Genomic DNA, 22,388 nt, shown 5'->3' with positions numbered 1-22,388 from the left:
CACCATCACGTGTAGGTGAACCTAGTTAGTTCACCATCACGTGTCGGTGAGCCTAGTTGGTCCACCATCACGTGTAGGTGAACCTAGTTGGTCCACCATCACGTGTCGGTGAGCCTAGTTGGTCCACCATCACGTGTAGGTGAACCTAGTTGGTCCACCATCACGTGTAGGTGAACCTAGTTGGTCCACCATCACGTGTCGGTGAGCCTAGTTGGTCCACCATCACGTGTCGGTGAACCTAGTTGGTCCACCATCACGTGTAGGTGAACCTAGCTGGTCCACCAACTCGGGTAGGGGGGGTCGTAATTGGTGCACATTGTAAAACCGTCGTTGATGGTCTGTGATGTGAGTTAATCTATTTCAGTGGGACACGGTTGATATTTTACTTAAGTTTGTCCTAAAATTTCATAAAGCATAATTATAAGTTTTCTCTCGGTAAGAAAGGGTTAACTTCTTGAAATTAGTAGTATATACACGGGTGGTTGAGGAATGGACTACTCACTGATTGATAACCAAGAGGAGGAAGCAGTATTAAGCCTTGATACCATAGTGTGTGGGTGTTGCAGCAGTACGACTGTAATGTGTCACTGTTACAGGACTGTGGTGTTAAGAGTGGATGTTACAGTATACTGCCAGATTCTGGGGTCACTAAGTCTAAGGGGATAACTTAACTCTAATCTTAATTTCTAAGGGTCGCTGCCACCAGACCCCCTCTGGACAGCATGTAGCTCGTTAGGTAGCGTGCAGAGTGGACTAGGCATTGGGTTAGGTTTTCCATTGACCAGATCGATAAGGGTAAAGAAGGGTGAAACCATAACATGTCTTAATTGATATATTCCTTATAAAACATACTGGTAAAAAACATATACATGAATTGGCCTTCCTCAGAAGAACAACGAAAATGTGGTTACCCAGATGGGCCCCAGACTCTTACATTGATGGCGTGTCATCCACCTACTTATTGCATAACAATCTGTGACCACCTTACCTCGGTCATTCCTTCTTACACTATCCCTTAACACATCAGACTGCTCCACCTGTATGGAATATAGCACCGTCGGTTATCATACATAGTAGCACCATCTCAACACACATGTTACACTCCATACCTGCAAGTATGGGACTCCTTGTGACTTTTAGGTATACACAACAGGCACCTCGTTCGCACACCGCCCTCGGTGGGTAAAGACGAGGGCTTCACCTAGAGACATACCAGCACTATTTCTACGCCTGGTATTATAGGTCGCTCCAAGTGACGACCGCAGAGTTTCTCACGGTCTCCTTATTTGTGACTATTCATTTGGAGTGGTGTGCTGGAAATCCACAGGTTCACAGTGGATTGGCATAGCGGGGAGTAGTCACCACCTGTTGTGACGCTCAAAGGGATAATGGCGGCCGGGCGGCAAGGCACTCCGACCGCATGGAACCTGAGGTGACGGTAGAACGGGGAATACTGAGAAATAATGCCTAACGGGCGGTTATCCCATCCCCTAACACATTCCTATTACACTTATATATCCCGCAAAGCTTTAAACTGTAATAACTTCTATATATAAACCTTAATTATAGGGCGGGATATAGCCCGCTAGGACACTGACCTGAGGTGACGGTAGAACGGGGAATACTAAGGGCATTGCCCCGCCGCTCCTCATCACGTAGGCCTACAGTTTCCAATCTTTAATTTTCACTTTTGTTGCTTATGGTTCTCACCTGAACACTTTTCGGTATATTGTCACTCATGCCTTATAAACACATATTTTAATCCTAAATTACACACTAAGGTAAGGTCTTGGTTTGCTAGTTCGTGGATAAATTCATGGGGTTATAATACCAACGTGGCACCCAAGGCGGGTACATGACGCGCCTTGAAACAAAGGCTGAATGTTCATGGCGGGGATGTATCAACTTCACTTAAAACTGTAATGAGGGATCCTCCTCTCACACATTGCACTATTTGAACACAGACATAAGGTTCTCTGATCACTGTACCTGTCGTGGGCATATGTCACGTGAGGATACGAGGTGTATTAAGTCCATACCAACGCATAAAAGATATTTCCTTTCAAGTATAGTTTCTGGATCACTGTCAACACCTCACATAGTTCTGATACATTTATCCTTTCTCCAGATCATTGTTCTCATGTATTATCATATGATATCTGTGGAAGTTATGTTCGCTACACGCTCACAGACGTAAATAGTATGACCTTCAAACCCTGATTCACACTTAGTCCTACAGTACACTAGTCCAGCTCAACTAGACTTTAACATTCATCTTATGGATACCCTGAGTTCTCCTTAATGCTATGAATACATACAATTAATATGATATAACTGTACCTGGGTACAATACAACACATGGTCTGGTAACATTGAGTAGGTGAGTTATCCTTTATCAATGTTTCCCGTTTTCTGAGGTTCTACAAGCGCGGTGCATTTGAATGTTATATAGCGTAATATGAATTAAATGGGGTTTTTAGGAATGACAATGATGTGCGCAGTACAACAGGACTATGTGGTGGTAGTATGGGATTGCAGTGTGGTTATGTGGGTATTACAGGAGTACGACTATGTGGTGGTAGGCGGAGGCTCGGCAGGCAGCGTTTTGGCAGCTCGACTCAGTGAAGACTCAGAGGTAATGGTGCTGCTATTGGAGGCTGGCGGCCAGGAGACGCCTATGTCGGAGGTACCGGGACTGGCGGCCAACCTTCAGCTCTCTCCCATGGACTGGCAGTACAAGGCTGAGCGCTCCACCACTACCTGCCAGGGGATGTATGACACTAGGTCAGTACCCTGGTTAATATAGAGCAGGATAGGTTAGGTTAATATAGAGGAGGATAGGTTAAGAAGGTTAGGTTAAGAAGGTTAGGTTGGATTACAATGGGGTAAAATTATCGTTTCGGTCATCCAGCGAATTTTAAGATGTTTAGTTTGGGAATCCGTAGTTTAGACAATTCTAAGACGCTTCTTTTATAGCATTTCCGCAGGGAATTAAATCGAGTACTTTAATAAATAAAATTACCAACAATATATAGGGAGAAATAGAAAGAAAAAGAATCTAAAACTCTTCCGTCGGAAATTTATGGTTAGTTATTTTAACTTTTATAATATTCAGCCAATCAGCGCGTTGATGTGATATAGTCATGCTCGCCAATTAGCGTGAGTGCCGGTGACATAATATATTCGTGCATCAATCAGCACTCGTAAGTCCCAATTCTGACTGGCTGTCGAAGAAAGGTATCTTAGAATTGTCTAAACTACCGATTCCAAAACTTAAAATCCCCAAATTCGCTGGATGACCAAAACGATGATAATACCTAAAATGAAAAGGTTAGGTTAAGAGAAAGTTAGGATATTCTAAGCTAGGTATCTGAGCTTCGATTGCACGATTGATTGATTATTGTAGATGTAACCTGCCTCGGGGGCGTGTGTTGGGTGGGAGCAGCGCTATCAACTACATGTTGTACGCGAGGGGCAACAAGCACGACTACGACCAGTGGGAGGCTCTTGGTAACCCTGGCTGGGCTTACCATCATCTCTTGCCCTTCTTCAAGCTCTCTGAGGACAACACTGACCCAGCGGCTGACCCTGGTGAGTCTCCCTCTCTCTTTGTTTTGTACTAGCATTAATGCCGGTGGAAAGTTGTTTGGACACACTTCCTAGTTTCCCTTGGTCCCTGTTCACCTAGCAGTAAAGTAGGTACCTGTTGTAAATCGAAAAGTTGCGAATTCGTATTCAGGGAAAGTTGTTGGAGCTTCCAATAACTTACTGACAAAAACCTATGACTCTTCAGCTTCTACGCCCTTGACAAAAAAAAACCTATGACCCTTAGGCTTCTACGCCCTTAACTCACGAGACATAAAGGCAAGCATGAACTTAGCATGCTTCCCAGATGGGCGCTGTAAGCGCTTCTGCGCTTCACCTTGCACAGGATGTAGGGGGGTGCCCAATAAAAAAAAAACATTAATTTTTCCAGCTCTAATTGGGCCACTGAGAAATAAATTTATGCAACATCAGTTTTGTAATGACCATCACTAAGGTTTATAGAATTCATTTCCCTAATCAGACTTGCTTCAACCAGAAGTCTTTCTGTGACACATGTTGATTTAAACGCTTCTATACTGTTTTCCCGATCCATGGGATGATTATTGTTCCTTATATGAACGAACAGTGCACTGATTTCAGATGCTGTTCTAATATTACACTTGTGCTGTTTTATTTTGTTGCAATGCTTTCCCAGTCTGACCTACATAATTTCCATTACAATTGCTACATGAAATACAGTAAACACTTCCATTTGCATTCAAGGTTGGGCTGTTCTTAATTAATATATTAGCAATAGTTAAGTCATACTTAAAAACATTATTGTTTAGTAATTTAAGGGATTGAGCTACGGGACAAATTCATTGCGATAAGGTAGTCAAAATATTTGGGAACTTCATGTTTCCTATGTGCATATACATGGATCATGCGCACCCAGTGATTTATTTGAATATATATATATATATATATATATATATATATATATATATATATATATATATATGTGCTGATAACCACAAGGAAAGAAGAAAATACGAAGTTCCCAAGCGCTTTCGTGTAATTCACATCTTCAGGGGTGAGTACAGTCTGTACTCACCCCTGAAGATGTGAATTACACGAAAGCGCTTGGGAACTTCGTGTTTTCTTCTTTCCTTGTGGTTATCAGCATATACCTAGATCACCCCACCAGGACTCGAACCCACGATCTTTTGTGTGTGACTGGGGAACGTTACCTCTTACACCAATAGGACACTAAAAGTAATCCTAAACTTTGTTAGATTTCAAACAAGGCCTGTTCATCGAGCTTATGGCGCCGTGAACCTCTAAGGGAATTGCCCGTGCCACTTAAGTGATCAGAGAGTAGCGTTTTACCAAATCCGGCTTCGAAACACGAGGTTCCATATATATTTCATAAGCCCAATAAAGCACGGGATGAGGTTGGTGATTATATGTAGAAGTCCGCGTGCTTTATTGGGCTGATGAAATATATATATATATATATATATATATATATATATATATATATATATATATATATATATATATATATATATATATATATATATATATATATATATATATTACGAGGAATATGATATTAAGTTTAACATGTACTTGAGGCAGAGTACCACGGGAGTGGAGGTTTCCTGACGGTGGGTCATACTCCCTGGAACACCCCACTTGCCGCGGCCTTCGTGGAGGCGGGGCAGCAGCTGGGCTACGAATCGCGAGATGTCAACACTGCCCGCCAATCGGGCTTTATGGTGCCACACGGCTTCCTCAGACGCGGCTCACGATGCTCTAATGCCAAGGCTTTCCTGCGGCCCGCCAGCCTCCGCAACAACCTCCATGTAGCACTCGAGGCCTTCGTCACCCAAATCCTCATCGACCCCCTTACTAAACGCGCTCATGGCGTAACGTACGACCGTGCCGACCAAAAGGGACAGGTGGTGAAGGTGAGGCGAGAAGTGCTGGTGTCAGCTGGCGCCATCAACACCCCGCAGTTGCTGATGCTGTCAGGTATTGGTCCCGCCCACCACCTGGAGCACCATCGCATCCCCGTCATAGCAAACCTGTCTGTGGGATACAACCTTCAGGTAAGAAATGTCTACCTACGTCTCTCCTTGTTAAAAACTTCATTTTCGCAGAGTATTCACTGCTGTCCATATTTTAATGTCTTACCGCGAAAAGTGAGGGCAATCTATGCTATCTCTTTGTTCATTTGAACAAATTGCCGTTTTCAATAAAATAACCGATGAAGTTTTCTTGGATAAAAATAAAATCGTTATGTAGCTTCATATAATGAATAATTTGATCATATTCCATATCAGAAGATTCCACATATGTGTACTAACGTACGCTATTCAACATTGAAATTCTGGTGGACAAACATTACTTTCAGCAGGGAGGCCTTGTGCACTGTAAGGTAGTGACTGAGAAGACAAACGATTACACCTATACAGTGCTGCCCCTCACGGGTACCACGACACCTTAGAGCAGTGGTCCCCAACCTTTTGTAGGATCTAAGCCACATTTATGATTGTAAATATAGCTGAGGGCACCAAAACTTTGGATCTACGTCCAAGAAAAAAAAAAACTCATATGTACAGGGAGAAGTACATAACAAGGTATATATATACAGAGGGCGAGATCAAGTCCACAATGGTCAGGTATTAGGTAATGACCCTCCTCTGTATATATATACAGTACCTTGTTATGTACTTCTCCCTAGTCTGTACTCACCCCTGAAGATGTGAATTACACGAAAGCGCTTGGGAACTTCGTGTTTTCTTCTTTCCTTGTGGTTATCAGCAGCATATACCTGGATCACGCGCACCTACAGCGAATTACTTGCATATATATATATATATATATATATATATATATATATATATATATATATATATATATATATATATATATATATATATATATATAAGTAAATCATAAGAATAAGAAAAATGATGCAATACTTTCTAGGATATTATTACATAAGTAATGCATCGATATATATATATATAAGAAAATCTCCCTAAACATGCCAAAATAACTGCTGCTTGGGACAGAAAATAATCAAAACACCTAGTTTACTAACATTAAAATCCAAATTATATCTCGGCATAACATATTGTAGGACATTTCATTGCTTCGAGAAAACCGCGGTTAATATTCCTTAGTGACCCCATTCATGTGATATACCCTGTATATTTAGTTTTCGCTTTATTTTCACTGACAGAGTACATGTTCGGGCACGTGATACTCTTGCACATGCTCCTAATTCTTAATCGGCTAATTAGCGCAAGGGTCGATGTCACGTGAATTTGAATTGGTGACAAGGTCAAGTTGGCTTCTGCCTGTGAAGGTTGTTCTTTGGAAGACTGGCGTGTAATTCAACGAGTATTTGAGAAAGAAAGCACAACTTTTGACATCTTTAGGTCTAGTGGTGTTCTCCATGGTTCAGTAATGTGTCCAAGGTGTAATTCAGACTGTTTATCGTCAAGATCATCAAGCCTGGTATTGCAGTAAAATACAAGACACTCCCGAGGAAAGGAGATTACTTCTTTTGCACGGTATACATGTCCCAAGGTCAGGTTAGGTCCTGTTTTTTTTCTGGTTAGCTTAAATTAGGCATGTATACCGATATTTGACAGCCGTTATTGCGTGTTTTTACTTGGTAATTAGGGGGGGGGGGGTGTCACATCTCCAGAAGTTCTCCTTTCCGCTGGAAATAAAGGCTCTATTCATATGAAACCGTGAAAATCAATATAATTTATTTTTTAAATTAATTTCCGTGATTGGTCACAACGGAATATTTACCCCAACCGCAACTTACTTGCAGGAACTGTAGTTTTCGTACTTTTATTTTGCTGTCGTTTTGTCTCGAACACTATTGTATAATACGTCCACCCACGACATACCGCCGACGCCATTTTTCGCATGAACTGTTAGATACGAATTTATCCAGAGAACGTTTCATATACAAGAACGCCTCCAGCGACCATTCATAATATTCTATGTACAGTGACTGTAAAAAGTCCTGTCGCCTCTTCTGCTGCTCCACGTTCCCCGAGATTCATACTCATGAATCCGAAGCTTTTATGGACAGAATAATGCATCATTATCTACTGTTCATTTCGGGGTTCGTGGAGCAGCACGAGGCGACATGACTTTTGACCGTGACTGTACAACATAATCAAATTCCTGGACAAATGAACTAACATAACTAATCTAACCTAAGATATTACTTCACTGTTAAGTAAGTTAGGTTGGTTCATCTTAAATTGTATAATTCATATAATGTAGCAATCGCTGGTAACGTTCGTGTGCATGAAAATTAATGATCGCTCGAAACGTTTATGTAAACAATCGTAATGGCGTGCCGCGTTGACGGGAAGTTGTGGTGGACCTGGTGTTCAGCAGGGCGTAAGAAGGCCGCTTATTAAAAATACGAAAACTACAGCTCCTACAAAAAGTTATGGTTTTCTCGAGGAAATGAAGAACTTTATGTTTTTATATAAACCAAATGAAAAACCCCACTTGACGTGCTCTGTGTATGTGTTTATAGGACCATGTGGCCGCGGGGGTGATATTTATTATCAAGAAGCCCGTGTCTCTGCTTACTGGCCGCCTGCAGAACTTGCCGGCAATCTTCAAGTACTTATTTAGTGGTAGTGGCCCACTCACCACCCTGGGGGGCGTGGAGGGCATCGCCTTCATCAACACCAAGTTCGCCAACATGTCCGCTGACTGGCCTGACGTGCAGCTGCAATTCGTAGCGGGGTCTCACGGGTCTGACAGGGGCTCTCACCTGCTCGTGGCATTGGGCCTGCAGTCCGTCTACTGGTCTCACTACTACGCCTTTTTGGGTGACACCGACCACTTCTCCATTCTGGCTAAGCTTGCCAGACCCAAGAGTCGCGGCTACATCCAGCTCCACACCATAAACCCCTATGATCACCCCAAGGTAAGGACTTAATTTATTACACATATTGTACACACGGTAAAAGAAAGTATCTAGCCATACGGTATGTGTGAAACAATAGAACACCAAGGACGGTGGCTATTGAGATATGCCCGTTGGTAGTGACCCCCACGTTGGTCTCGCAATGTCCATCGTCCTTGTCATATTGTTCAATGTTCATACACCAGCTATGTTCTTTTTTTTTCTATTTTCTTTACTGTGTGCAATGATTAACTTTATTATCACAGTAATGTTTAAGTTGCAGTAGGTCAGTACAGTAGTGAGTAGTACTGTGAGCAGGGATGTGAGTATTGTTTTCATAATGACTGGATATTTTGCTGCGACCGGCTAAGCTCCCACTAACGCGATTTTACCTCGAGTGCGCTCTGATTGGCTAATCGTCCATTACCGGCGAACAGCACGAGAACTATATATTTGACCGTGACTGGCGGCATTTGGCATTTATTTCACCGTAAGTCGATCGTTGTGTAGCTATAAATATACCTAACCATATTTCTGTTATGTATGGAAACTTATTCTAAGATAGGCGAAATTTACTAGAGCCTAATAGAATCTGACCTAACCACTTAAAGAAACCTACCTAACTAACTTTACCTGACTTCCTAGCCGATGGGGGCTGACCCTCCCATCCTCATAAACAGAAAGTATAGTACTTGGCCAGTCTGAACCACTCGCGGTAAAATAGCGTTAGAAGGAACTTAGTCGGTCACGGCAAAATATCCACCACGTAATCATAATACTGCAATGTGATGGAAATAATTATATTTTTACTAGCGAATTTATTCCACAAATTGTACATACAGGGTAGATTGTAATTGGTGAATATAATAGGAAAGCGAGTTTCATAGACCTGACGGCCAGTTTGGGACTGTGGTTCCAGCACACTGAAAAACAAGTACAGTAAGCGTTATAGATGTGTCAGTACTGCACTCGACCGTCTTCACTTCGCCATTTATAAAGTTAGGTACCTATTTACAACTGGGTGGATTAGGAATGTCTGCAGAGCCAAGCTTCTTGGTATTACTTTGAACAAGTGTTTACACCAAGATGCAGATCCATCTCTTTGTCATGGTGAATGTGAGGGCACAACTTAACTTTCTGTTGTCATGTAGTGACGCTCTCACTCAGACCGGAGGCAGCTTGTGAAGGACAAGTCGACAGTTTTGTTAGTCCCGTTTATATTGTATAACTATTTTTTTTGTCAGTTCACACCGTTATTGTTCTCTGGTGATGCAATGCGTAATTCCTTAGTGTAGAACATTAATTAAGTAGTTTATTGAAATACCTGTTTGGTGAAAAGTTTTTGTATTCATAAATTAAAAAAATAATTTTCACTTGTTAGAATTTAGACAAAACTTTATTTAAAAAGAACTTGGAAAAATGTTAGGGTTTATACATGATGGTGCAGTGATTGTGTTGGTAAAACGTTATGAAACTCGTTCTTCAAGTGCCTTTCCCTTTAGTGCATCTCTCGGTCACAGTTCCGGTGAAAGTAAGTTGTTGGCATATGTGATGGTGACCTTCTCTAGGGTTGGCTGGGGATCTATATTAAGCAGGGCAGAAGGTACCTGTCTAAATATTTGGCCACATGCAGCTGGTGAACCCAAATAAAAGCGACCCATGTACTTATTACGAGTGCAGCCAGTGAACGTGTTACTACGTACTGTTGGTATTACCGGGAGACTTGCTTTATGTTCACCAAGTTTTATAATTACAACACAAAGGACAATGAAAGAAACTAAGAGGTTCCCTTCATATTCGTTCACCCTCACCCTCCGCCTTACCCCAGGGGCCTGGATAATTAAGACAAGGTGTTGTTGATCTTTTCTCTCGTGGTTTAAGAGTTTTTCGTGGGCTATGTGATGCAGTGTGATACCCAACCACTTTCTGTAGGTTACGGCTGGCCTCAAGTTGTTATGACACGCCATGTTTGATGGAGTCGAAATTTAAGTGTTTTGATCATTTCTATTTATTTTACATTGTAATTATTTGTAGATTTGTGGATAACATACAGCCTACCTACTTCAGTGTTCATGTTCTTGTTGAGATAATTTATCACTCCATGACTAGGCTAAACACCCGAACGCCATTTGGGGGGGGGGGGTTATGTTATGTTATGCTATGCTATGTTATGCTGTTATGTTATGTTAGCTAATCTTAAGGTGAAATAAACGGGGGTTAATCTTAGGCGACATAAACAGGGTGGCTAATCTTTGTGACATAAACAAGGGCTAATCTTAGGCGGCATAAACAAGGGGCTAATCTTAGGCGACATAAACAAAGGGCTAATCTTAGGCGACATAAACAAGGGGCTAATCTTAGGCGACATAAACAAGGGGGCTAATCTTTAGGCGACATAAACAGGGTGGCTAATCTTTGTGACATAAACAAGGGCTAATCTTAGGCGGCATAAACAAGGGGCTAATCTTAGGCGACATAAACAAAGGGCTAATCTTAGGCGACATAAACAAGGGGCTAATCTTAGGCGACATAAACAAGGGGCTAATCTTAGGCGACATAAACAAGGGGGCTAATCTTAGGCGACATAAACAAAGGGCTAATCTCAGGCGACAAAAACAAGGGCTAATCTTTGGCGACATAAATAAGGTGGCTAATCAGGCGACATAAACAAGGGGGCTAATCAGGCGACATAAACAAGGGGGCTAATCTTAAGGTGAAATAAAATGGGGTTGATCTTAGGTGACATAAGGGGGCTAGTGTACATAATCCGTGAGTGTTACAGTAATAGTGAGAAAGTCATATTTGAAGTTCACTCGGTTAACTGGCCGTTGACATCAGTAGTATTATGGGCTTGTTTAAGTATCTGTACTGGGACAAACTACACAGTACGTCGTTACCTTTAAAATACCTTGTTAGTATGGAAAACGTAATTCAGTATAGTCAAGAGATTATAATGTTTTCGGAGTTCAGTGGTACAGGAGTATGGAAGTCTGTTAATAGTGCTTTTGTTTCTAGCCTAGAGTGTGTGTGTTTAACGATCATCCACCTGTGATAGACTTGTATGGTGACACAGGCAGCAGGGTACCAGTAACACGGGGCATGGTGATACAGACAGCAGGGTACCAGTAACACGGGGTATGGTGATACAGACAGCAGGGTACCAGTAACACGGGGTATGGTGATACAGACAGCAGGGTACCAGTAACACGGGGTATGGTGATACACAGCAGGGTACCAGTAACACGGGGTATGGTGATACAGACAGCAGGCAGTAACACAGGGTACACCAGTAACACGGGGGTATGGTGATACAGACAGCAGGGTACCAGTAACACGGGGTATGGTGATACAGGCAGCAGGGTACCAGCAACACGGGGTATGGGTGATACAGACAGCAGGGTACCAAGTAACACGGGGTATGGTGATACAGACAGCAGGGTACCAGTAACACGGGGTATGTGTGCAGGGTACAGGGGTATGGTGATACAGACAGCAGGGTACCAGTAACACGGGGTATGGTGATACAGACAGCAGGGTACCAGTAACACGGGTATGGTGATACAGGCAGCAGGGTACCAGTAACACGGGGTATGGTGATACAGGCAGCAGGGTACCAGTAACACGGGGTATGGTGACACAGGCAGCAGGGTACCAGTAACACGGGGTATGGTGATAGACAGCAGGGTACCAGTAACACGGGGTATGGTGATACAGACAGCAGGGTACCAGTAACACGGGGTATGGTGATACAGACAGCAGGGTACCAGTAACACGGGGTATGGTGACACAGGCAGCAGGGTACCAGTAACACGGGGTATGGTGACAGGGTACCAGTAACACGTGGTATGGTGACACAGGCAGCAGGGTACCAGTAACACGTGGCATGAATGATTCAACACACCGCTGAATGTCACCTGACCGAGTCCATGTTTTTATATCTGTTGGCATCAATAGTTCATATGTAGGAGATTAAATTACTTGAGCGAGTTTATTTTTTCCATAAAAGTTATTTCGAATAATCTCCTTAAGACTGTTTCATCACTGGCTGAGGTGTAACATGAAGGTGAGTCAGCAAGAACATCTGGCTCCTCAGTGAACAGCGAACTGGGTCAGGTTACATCAATATGTCCATGGGTCAAATTATCTCTACAGAAACTTTGTGACTTTATAATATTTACGAATTAAACTGTATGCAATACCAAATTGATACGTAACGTAAGGAATGTTTTAGTTTTAGTGTGTTCACAATTCCACACACACACACACACACAGGTGAGGCTGAAAGTGCCGTTTCCCGCCTTCATGAGTCATCCTACCTAATGATGCCAACTCTTCCTTTTTGTGGAACTTTTATCAAATAAGTGATAAATTAATTACTACAGATGATTAACTATTTAAATGGTGGTTCGTAATCTAGGCAATTTATTTGCAATTATGACGGCTTAGGGTCGTTACACTAGGCTAGTACTCTCCTCTCTCGTGTATTCTTGGCTCTGTGTACATCCGCCACGGATGTTGTGTACACCCGCCACGGGTGTTGTGTACACCCGCCACGGGTGTTGTGTACACCCGCCACGAGTGTTGTGTACACCCGCCATGAGTGTTGTCACAAGAACGTAAGAAAATAAGGAGTCTGCAATAGGCCGGTTGGCCTGTGCATGGCAGCTCCTGTCGCAAGTTACTACCACTCTCTATCATCCATGAATCTATCTAGCCTCCTTTCCAGCGTTCCAGCACTAACTACAAAGTTGCTAAGCTTGTTCTTCTCGTCTACCACCCTATTTGTGAACAAGTTTCTTTCTATCTCCCTCCAAAACCTAAACTTACCCAACTTAAATCCGTTGCTACGAGTCCTATCCTGCCCTGATATTTAAAAAAAAAACTATCTATATCTCATTTATTGATTCCTTTCACCCACTTAAATACTTCTATCATATCTCCTCGCACTCTTCGTCTTTGTAGGGAATGCAAATTTAGTTTCTTTAACCTATCTTGATATGGAAGGTTTCTAAGTCCCGGAATCATTTTGTCATTCTTCCCTGCACCGACTCCAGTGAATTGATTATCCATTCTATAATAAGGGCACCAGAATTGAACCGCATAATCGAGGTGCGACCTAACTTGCGCAAGATATAGTTGCAATAAGACCTCTGCACTCTTATTACTTACACTTCTAGATATAAAACCTAATACTCTGTTTGCCTTATTTCGAACATTAACGCACTGTTTTTTAGGCCGTAGGTCCGGGCTTACAAGTACCCCTAAGTCTCTTTCACAAGTTGACTTCTCTAGGTTGATGTTGTTAAGGCTGTATACATTGACAGTATTTGTTCTTGTAATATTAAGTACGCTGCACTTGCTGGTGTTGAATATCATTTGCCATTTTTCTGACCACCCCTGCAGTTTATTTAAATCCTCCTGTAGTGCATTTGCATCCTGCCCTGAATTAATCTGCCGCCGTATTTTGGTGTAATCCGCGAACTTGCTTATGTCACTGCTGATCCCAGTATCTAGATCGTTTATGTAGATTTTGAACAAAAGTGGGTCCAGTACTGACCCCTGGGGAACCCCACTGGTTACACAGCCCCACTCAGATTTAACACCATCTACGCTGACCCTCTGTGTTCTATTGGTGAGCCATGATTTTATCCAATTTAAAACTTTCCACTCAATACCATGAGCCTTATCTTTTCTCAGAAGCCTCTGATGCGGTACTCTGTTAAACGCTTTGCTAAATTCTAAGTAAATGACCGTAATTTTCGTCATTATCTACTACCTCGAAGAGTTTCCTAAAAAACGTCAGCAGATTTGTTAGACAAGATTTTCCCTTTGTAAATCCATGTTGAGAGTCGTAGATTGTTTTTTCTCTAAATGCAATCGGATGTTATTTGCTATAATTGATTCAAGAAATTTCCCCTCTACTGATGTCAAACTAATCGGCTGGTAATTTGACGCTGATGCTCTGTCTCCCTTTTTGAATATGGGTACTACATTTGCCTGTTTCCAAAAGTCTGGCACAACTCCTGTGTCTAATGATTTTGTAAATAAATTTACGAGGGGTCCGCTACTCTTTCAAAACTCGAAGGAAAAATTCATCCGGCCCTGGGGATTTTGTCTTTAATTTATTTATCCTTTTAAGACCATCCTCTTTTCTGATAGTGATATTCTTTAATTTCTCTTCTTCATTTCCCCTAAATATCAGTTCCATCTCTGGCATTTCCTCATGAATTTCTTCTGTGAAAACTGATAAGAAGTAGCTGTTTAATGCTTTGCTTATTTTCTCACTATCATCGATCACTTCTCCTCTCTCTGACTTTAAAGGCCCCACTTTGTCCTTGACCTTTGTCTTATATACCTGGAAAAATCCCTTGGGATTCGTCTTGGATTCTCTTATCGTGATTTCGTAGTCCCTCTTTGCCTTCCTTACAATTTTCTTAACATTCCTAGGTAGTTCATTATACCTATTTCTGAGCTGCTCCTCCCCTCCCTTTAATTTCTTATAAATTCCTTTTTTATTCTTATGTCATGTTTAAGGTTTTAGGTCATCCACCTTGGTTCATTCTTATTTGACCAAATTTTTCTGTATGGTATATTTTGTTCCTGTGCTTTACGTAGTATACTAGTGAATATATTATTGTCATGTATTATAGTGCACCTGCCACGAGTGTTGTGTGCACCTGCCACGAATTGTCTCCCGCACAATACTTAAGGTTGACGAATGAAGTACAATGTGTGTGTCCTGTGCAACCTCACATCTTTTGCTGACCTTCACTCAACAACAACTTTGGCTTCTGAGGATCAGGGGGGAACAAGCCTCCTCCCCAGCTGACTCAGTTACGGTTCTCCCCAAGCTACCAGAGCGCGAGAGCTTACTGTATATATTTGGAGTCGGTTTGATTATGAAAAGTAATCTGAAGATCAGTTCCCCATGTTCATTTTTATTAATTCTGTTAAGAGATGTTAAAACAGCAGCATCAGAAACTATTATCTCTCTCGATTAATGTTTGTGGTTATTCCCGGACCAACGTCAATGGGTAACGGAACAGACTGCAGATAAACACGCGGTCGTATTGAATAAGTTTTTGCCTTAGAATGAATAAATCAATAAATTAGTTCAACAGTCAATGATCTGAAGATGAGTTTATTCTTAAGTTTAACAGTTGCTGTGTTTATATTGACCATATGCATTAATAAAGTTTCGTTATGGCTTGACAGCGGTCTTCTGACGATAACTCCTTAGATGAAACTGGACGCCATTACTTGTATGTTTGGCCTGACTTTAAATATCAGATGTCACAAGTGAGCTGAATGTGTAAAACTAGACGACAAATGCTGACATGGTGCACATTTGGAGGAGTTTTTGATAGATTCGAAAGCTGCACACATCAGGAAGGAATTCTCTGGCCGAGTGCAAAAAGAGCCGGTGTCAAAAAATGCCAATTTAAACTTTTGTCCAAGTAACCCAAGTTTCATGGGCCAAAGTCTAAATTGGCATTTTTTTTTATATTAGCCCTTTTTGCACTCGGCCAGAGAATTATATATGAAGTTTGTGCATGGGTAGTGACCATATAAGCTACACAGTAAAAGGCGACAGTACAAAAATCTACCAATGTGTGGGATTTAAATTCTTCCTAATCCTGTGTGACCAGAATCATGATTGACAGAAATGGTATGCAAAATGACGTAGCTAATCGTTTACTTAGCCATGTGTACAGTTACAAACAAAAAGTCCTGTCTCCTCTTTTGCGACTCCATGAACCTCGTGAACCCGAAGCAGTAGATACTGTTGAATTATTCTCTCCATAAATGCTTCGGGTTCACGACTCTGAATCTTGGGGCTCGTTAAACAGCAAAAGAGGCGGCAAGTCTTTTGTTCGCGACTGTACTTGACAAGGAACTGCTAAAAACTTTCAGAGCGATTACAAGGAGAAAGTAAGTGCAGACTTGTTGTGTTACATAAAGATTCCAGCTACTGCCTGGAGGAGGCTGGCCTCTTCCGGAATATATAAGTTATTTCTGTAATCTTTTAAGTATAGTTACAACTTTATAAATTTTATTAGTTTTGTTACATTATCTTGAAATAAAACCTAATTTTACGTGAATACGGCGTCATAAGACGGTCTGTTACACCGCCGGCTTTACTGTATATAAGTCGATCAATCGACAAGAAGTTTTTGTCCACAAACTATATAACTTGCAAATACTCGAGTCTTTTATTTTGTACACCAAATAGTTTTTTACATTCTTTTATTTGTGTAGAAACACAATTCGCACCTATCTGCTTCACACCTCATACCATGTAATCTCAAGTCATAGATCCTCGTCTCATGGAATATAATAATAAAAAAAATCCGCTAAAATGATAAAAAGAAGGGAAGATATGCAGGCATGACCCTTGCATTAGCAAACATGTTTTCCTGGTTTATCCTGCTTTAAGTTCTGAGATGGGGTCTAAAGAGAACTCTTCACCTGTATTATTGTAGTAATAGTTTTAGTAGTTGTAGTAGGGAGAGGAGGCGTGAAGGGCTATAACTTAAAAACTGTTCACCTGATTTCCCTGGGAATTTAGAAGATGAAGGCCATAGTACCGGAAATATGGACGTGAAGTACTAATCGGCCTAACTCGATATTGCAGTTTTGACATCTTGATTTTGGTGACCATGTCGATGGTCTTGATGAACTACCGAACTACCGTACTGTAAAACTCTTCCCGTTCACCTTTTGCCTTGGATACCCAACAACACTGAATGTAACCGTGAGGACCCAAGATGTCAGTCCAGTATGTTAGGTTATCCAAGGTTAACTTCTCTGACGAGGCTGTATAATTGACCTCGTTTATAAGTCTGTCAGTGAGTTTTGAAAGTACAGTAACTCCTTCGTTTTAAACTGAATTCTGAAACTTAACGGGAATGTTATTCTAAGTAGTGTCTCGGGTAGGACAGCACTTGAGCGGTTCGTCACATCGACAGTATCACGGTGACCGGAGTTTTAATCTAAATTGAATATTCTTAGTACTTCCTGTAGTATAACTTATGTGAAGTGATGGGGGTGTATGGATCAGTAGAAGATCAATAATACTGTATTATCAAAATATTCTAAATATGGAAGCATCAAGTGGGTATGGTGTTGGCAGATCGTGACCAACTACCTGGAGGAGGAGGAGGACATGCAGGTGCTGCTTGAGGGGCTCAAGTTCGTCCGCCGATTGGGAATCGCTCCGGCCTTCACCAGGTAAATCTGCTTAGCTCACCTTTACTACCTGTGTTGCCTCCAGTGTGCTGGTTGGACTCTACCCCAAGTTGATTGTCTACGACCAACCGAATTCCATTAATGATTCAGTAAAATTGAGAATAATATGTTGTCTGTGTGTTGTACTGTACATTCTGTCTGACTGAGACTTGTTGCTATTATGTTGTATGTATCACGTGGCGCTCTGCTTCTCCCCATAGTACTGTATTGTGTAACTATTAGTTCTTCAAGACGTACTAAGTGGCTACACCTAAAACTTTGTACAGCCTTCGTTAGAGGGAAGGGTTTTAGTGTTACAGTAACTGTGTGTGTGTTTGTGCTTGAAACTTTGCCACACGAAAACACCTTCGTTACTCGGTTTATGCATCTGTTGATACGGTGAACGCTGGCCACAAGTCCAGCACACACAACACCGGGCCCTTCACTTATCTAATATTCTTCCCCAGATCTAATGTGTTAAGGTAGGTTAACTTAATTAATTTTTTAAACTAAACAACATGGTTGATTTAGTCAATATATTTACCTTATTTACCTAATGGCAACTCCCCCTCCCCCCGTAGCCATGTCGAGGGAAGGGTCGATGTTTTCCCTGATGAATCGGTTTATTTTATTTAATGGTAGTATATTTGTATTTACTATAACACTATTGATACAGGTGTATTATGTGTGTTGCTCGCACTTAATAGAGCCTTTGTATTGCCTGTGAATTATTATGCTTGATGACCTCGATAATTGGTAAATAGTATATGTCGAGCCCATCTGGCAGAAAAATGTGCCCCTGTAATCTAAGATCTCTCGCTACGCTACTGTTCATGACTCACCCGGGTGTAGGATCATTTTCGTACCAAACCCAAAAGATCTCCTGGTGGATGAAAACTGAATGATGACGTCTGACTTAGTATCTTCCTTGCCCGTTGTGTAAGGGTCAGGGTTGTTGCAGGGAGAAAGGGTAGTCTTCATCTTGTGGGTCAGGGTTTACTTACCCTCAAGACAAAGGTGTTCCTGTTGAGGATTGTTATATCCAGGTTCATTTACAAACTGGGAGGTGAATATCAATCTTTAGTTCTGTTACGTTGTGTACTTATTCATACTCTACTGCCATTACTATTTCTACAAGAGTAATTGTTTTAAATCTCTGTGTACAGTATTAGCACATGTGTATAAACTATAATGAGTATTTTGGATAGTTTCCATCGTGTTCTGGGGTTTCATGCCAGGCAGGTGAGGGAGTATGCGGGTTATACAAATGTTGTATTACACAAGGTTAACTTTTTTTTACGGACATTAGCCCACCCGGGCACAGGCCACTGACCCACATTGGGACCTGGGGGGCGAAAATGCAATAATAATTCATAGTAAATAAAATTTATAATAAGTAAAATAATATTAACAATAATACTAACACTAATAATAATAATAATAATAATAAAGACAAAAATTATAAAAAAAATAGTGAGAAACGCTGTATGTATGTTGTGTTGTCAAAGTAAGAAACAATTGTGTGTAAATGAGGCAGAAAGTCAGATGAGCAACCTGGGACTTGGTCACAATTTTTGTGATGCCATATAGCAGCAGGGTCTACCATTAGACAACACATTATGCTTCCAATATCTTCCCAGGCGGTAGTACCTCCCTGTTTGGTAGCTGCCTTCTACCTCTACGGCTACAAAAGTCAATCGATGAAACATGACGAAGGCAATTGCCGGCTGGTTTGTCGAAGATACTTCCACTAAATTAATTCGCTTTTATATAATATTCTTAAATGTTCTTTAATGTTAAAGATGATTTATTTTTACTAATTTATAACCTATCACTTAACCATCTTGGGTGACGTACTGTACCCCCACAGTGGGTCCTGGTATACTCCCAGTATTGTATACCCACTTGGGTCTTCTCTCGTCAAACAGTGATAGGCGGTCAGTCTTTACAAATACTGTACTTCTCCCTCCCTTCCACACCGTGTTTGACTAGTACAGTAGTCAACTTAGTGATTGTGTGTGGCAACAGGTTTGGATCTCGACTGTTTAAGCGCCACCTTCCTGGGTGTACACACTTGGACATGGAGACCGAGGAGTACTGGGAGTGCACCATCCGCTTCCTCACCTTCACCCTCTTCCACTACTGCGGCACCGCCAAGATGGGGCCTTCCACCGATCCCGCAGCAGTCGTAGACCCTCAGCTCAGGTTTGCACCTCGCCTTACTCACCTTAATCCTTAACCTAGGTCGTTTAGTCTCTTGGGGTCAGCCTCTATTTCAGGTCACTCAAATATCTTAAATCACTTCAAATCAAATGAGTTCATAATTAACAAAAATAATAAAAATATATGTAAAAAAATATCCTATCAACAAGAGACCATCACCATCAATACCATACCCGACACTATAAATAACACCATCAACAACACAACCACACCATCACCCATTATTACCACTTATCACTAACCATACCATCACTAACACCACCACCACTGTCATCACTAATAACACCACCACCAGCACTGTCATCACTAATAACACCACCACCAGCACTGTCATCACTAACACCACCACCAGCACTGTCATCACTAACAACACCACCACCAGCACTGTCATCACTAACAACACCAGCACTGTCATCACTAACACCACCACCAGCACTGTCATCACTAACACCACCACCAGCACTGTCATAACACCACCACCAGCACTGTCATCACTAACACCACCACCACATTGTCATCACTAACACCACCACCATCATTGTCACTGTCATCACTAACACCACCACCAGCACTGTCATCACTAACACCACCACCAGCACTGTCATCACTAAACCACCACCAGCACTGTCATCACTAACACCACCACCAGCACACACCACCACCAGCACATCACTAACACCACCACCAGCATCATCACCACCACCACCACCAGCACTGTCATCACACCACCACCATCACTAACACCACCACCAGCACTGTCATCACTAACACCACCACCATCACTGTCATCACTAACACCACCACCATCACTGTCATCACTAACACCACCACCATCACTGTCATCACTAACACCACCACCAGCACTGTCATCACTACCACCACCAGCACTGTCATCACTAACACCACCACCAGCACTGTCATCACTAACACCAGCACTGTCATCACTACACCACCACCAGCACTGTCATCACTAACCACCGCCAGCACTGTCATCACTAACACCACCGCCAGCACTGTCATCACTAACACCACCACCATCACTAACACCACCACCATCACTAACACCACCACCAGCACTAACACCACCACCAGCACTAACACCACCACCATCACTAACACCACCACCAGCACTAACACCACCACCAGCACTAACACCAGCACTGTCATCACTAACAACACCACCACCACTGTCAACTCGCACACAGGCCGGCGGGTTTCCCTCACGACCATGGTGTGATTTGCAGGGTGTACGGTGTGTCTGGCCTGCGTGTGGTGGATGCTTCCATTTTCCCAAGAATCCCGACAGGCAACACCAACGCCCCAGTCACTATGGTGGCCGAGAAGGGTGCCCACATGATCAGGAGCTACTGGGCAGAGGCATCCATGACCCCACCCACCACCAACGCCAACAACAACAACGACGAATTGTGAAGTTGATGGTAGTGACCGAGTGAAAGGACTTCCTGCTGTTGTGGGTACGATCTTCCATCGAAGCTCCTGTAATTGTCACTCGTTCCTTGGATGACAGCAGCCTTCGCTACAAAGTGCTCGTCTATTTGGACTGACTACATGACCTCGATACCCAAACGCTAACCAACTCCCTTACCTGTCTGTTAGCCATGTTAAAAATCTTCATATTTGTTTTTTTTTTCAAAAATATAAAGAATAAGGAGGTTGCAGTTATTTTACCAGCATCATACAGTTGTTGTTGACTTATCTGGTTTTATTAATCTCTCCTTCCTCTGAGATCCTGCGGAGGATAAGTTCTCATTATAATCAACTTTTTACGGGCATTTTTCACGCTTGTGTGGGTTGGGTGCGATTATTATCTAATGGCTACTCTCCATGCTGTATGGTCTCGTGCAGCCTCTTTCATCAAGTTATTATCTCTGAGGTAATTTCTTATAACTTCTCGTGTAATTTTTAGCCTAGCCCCTAGTTATCCTCCCCTCCATATTTAGTCTCCTATACATCTCTTGACCCATTGGCCTCCTCCATTCTCTCCACATGCTCAAACCATTTCAGCCTACCTCTAAGCAAAACTTTGTCGGTATTCTCAATACCCAGCCTCCCTCTTACCTCTGAACGGGTCCTCCCTTTTTTCAGTGTCACATTGCATATCCACCTCCCCATTCTTATTTCACCTTTCACAAGCTTGCGTATGTTATCCATTTTAACCTTTTATGTTTCACTCTTACAACAACACACTTCTCCCATCAGTTGCATACATCTTTCCTTTCACGCGGAGAAAGGTCCTCTTGTCAATAAAGGCAGCAACACCCTAAACTTCCTCCAGCCATTTCTGAACTCGTGCACTAATCATATCACCCAGGTAGCAGACTACAAACATTCTGAAAATTGCCATTTACTCCATTTTGTGCCTCTTGTGTACCCAACTTCCTCACTCACTGCACATTATTGAGTTGCTTCCAACACCTTTCTTAAGGCATCA

General features: G+C 42.1%; 1 protein-coding gene across 1 annotated transcript; it reads left to right on the top strand.

Annotated features, from left to right (window-relative positions):
- Window positions 1–2,545: 2,545 nt before the first annotated feature.
- On the top strand, window positions 2,546–21,550 carry LOC121862488 (glucose dehydrogenase [FAD, quinone]-like). Its single transcript, XM_042360793.1, has 8 exons — window positions 2,546–2,784; window positions 3,407–3,591; window positions 5,167–5,639; window positions 8,108–8,506; window positions 15,701–15,784; window positions 17,619–17,716; window positions 19,742–19,918; window positions 21,181–21,550. Exons 1-8 carry the CDS (start codon window positions 2,546–2,548, stop codon window positions 21,365–21,367), a joined length of 1,842 nt encoding a protein of 613 aa, XP_042216727.1. The 3' UTR covers window positions 21,368–21,550.
- The last annotated feature ends 838 nt before the right edge of the window (window positions 21,551–22,388 follow it).

Source organism: Homarus americanus, unplaced genomic scaffold (assembly GCF_018991925.1).
Source record: "Homarus americanus isolate GMGI-L3 unplaced genomic scaffold, GMGI_Hamer_2.0 scaffold31037, whole genome shotgun sequence".
Taxonomy (NCBI): domain Eukaryota; kingdom Metazoa; phylum Arthropoda; class Malacostraca; order Decapoda; family Nephropidae; genus Homarus; species Homarus americanus.
Note: the sequence above shows the minus strand (reverse complement) of the source record. Positions and strands in the feature narration are given on the sequence as shown.

What these genes read in the sequence shown, in the direction of transcription:
- LOC121862488 (XM_042360793.1), top strand. Translation starts at nt 2,546, where the DNA reads ATGTGGGTATTACAGGAGTACGACTATGTGGTGGTAGGCGGAGGCTCG. An exon ending in TGACCCAGCGGCTGACCCTG is followed by an intron (nt 3,592 to 5,166) that starts GTGAGTCTCCCT and finishes TACTTGAGGCAG; the next exon opens with AGTACCACGGGAGTGGAGGT. An exon ending in ATCGCTCCGGCCTTCACCAG is followed by an intron (nt 17,717 to 19,741) that starts GTAAATCTGCTT and finishes GTGTGGCAACAG; the next exon opens with GTTTGGATCTCGACTGTTTA.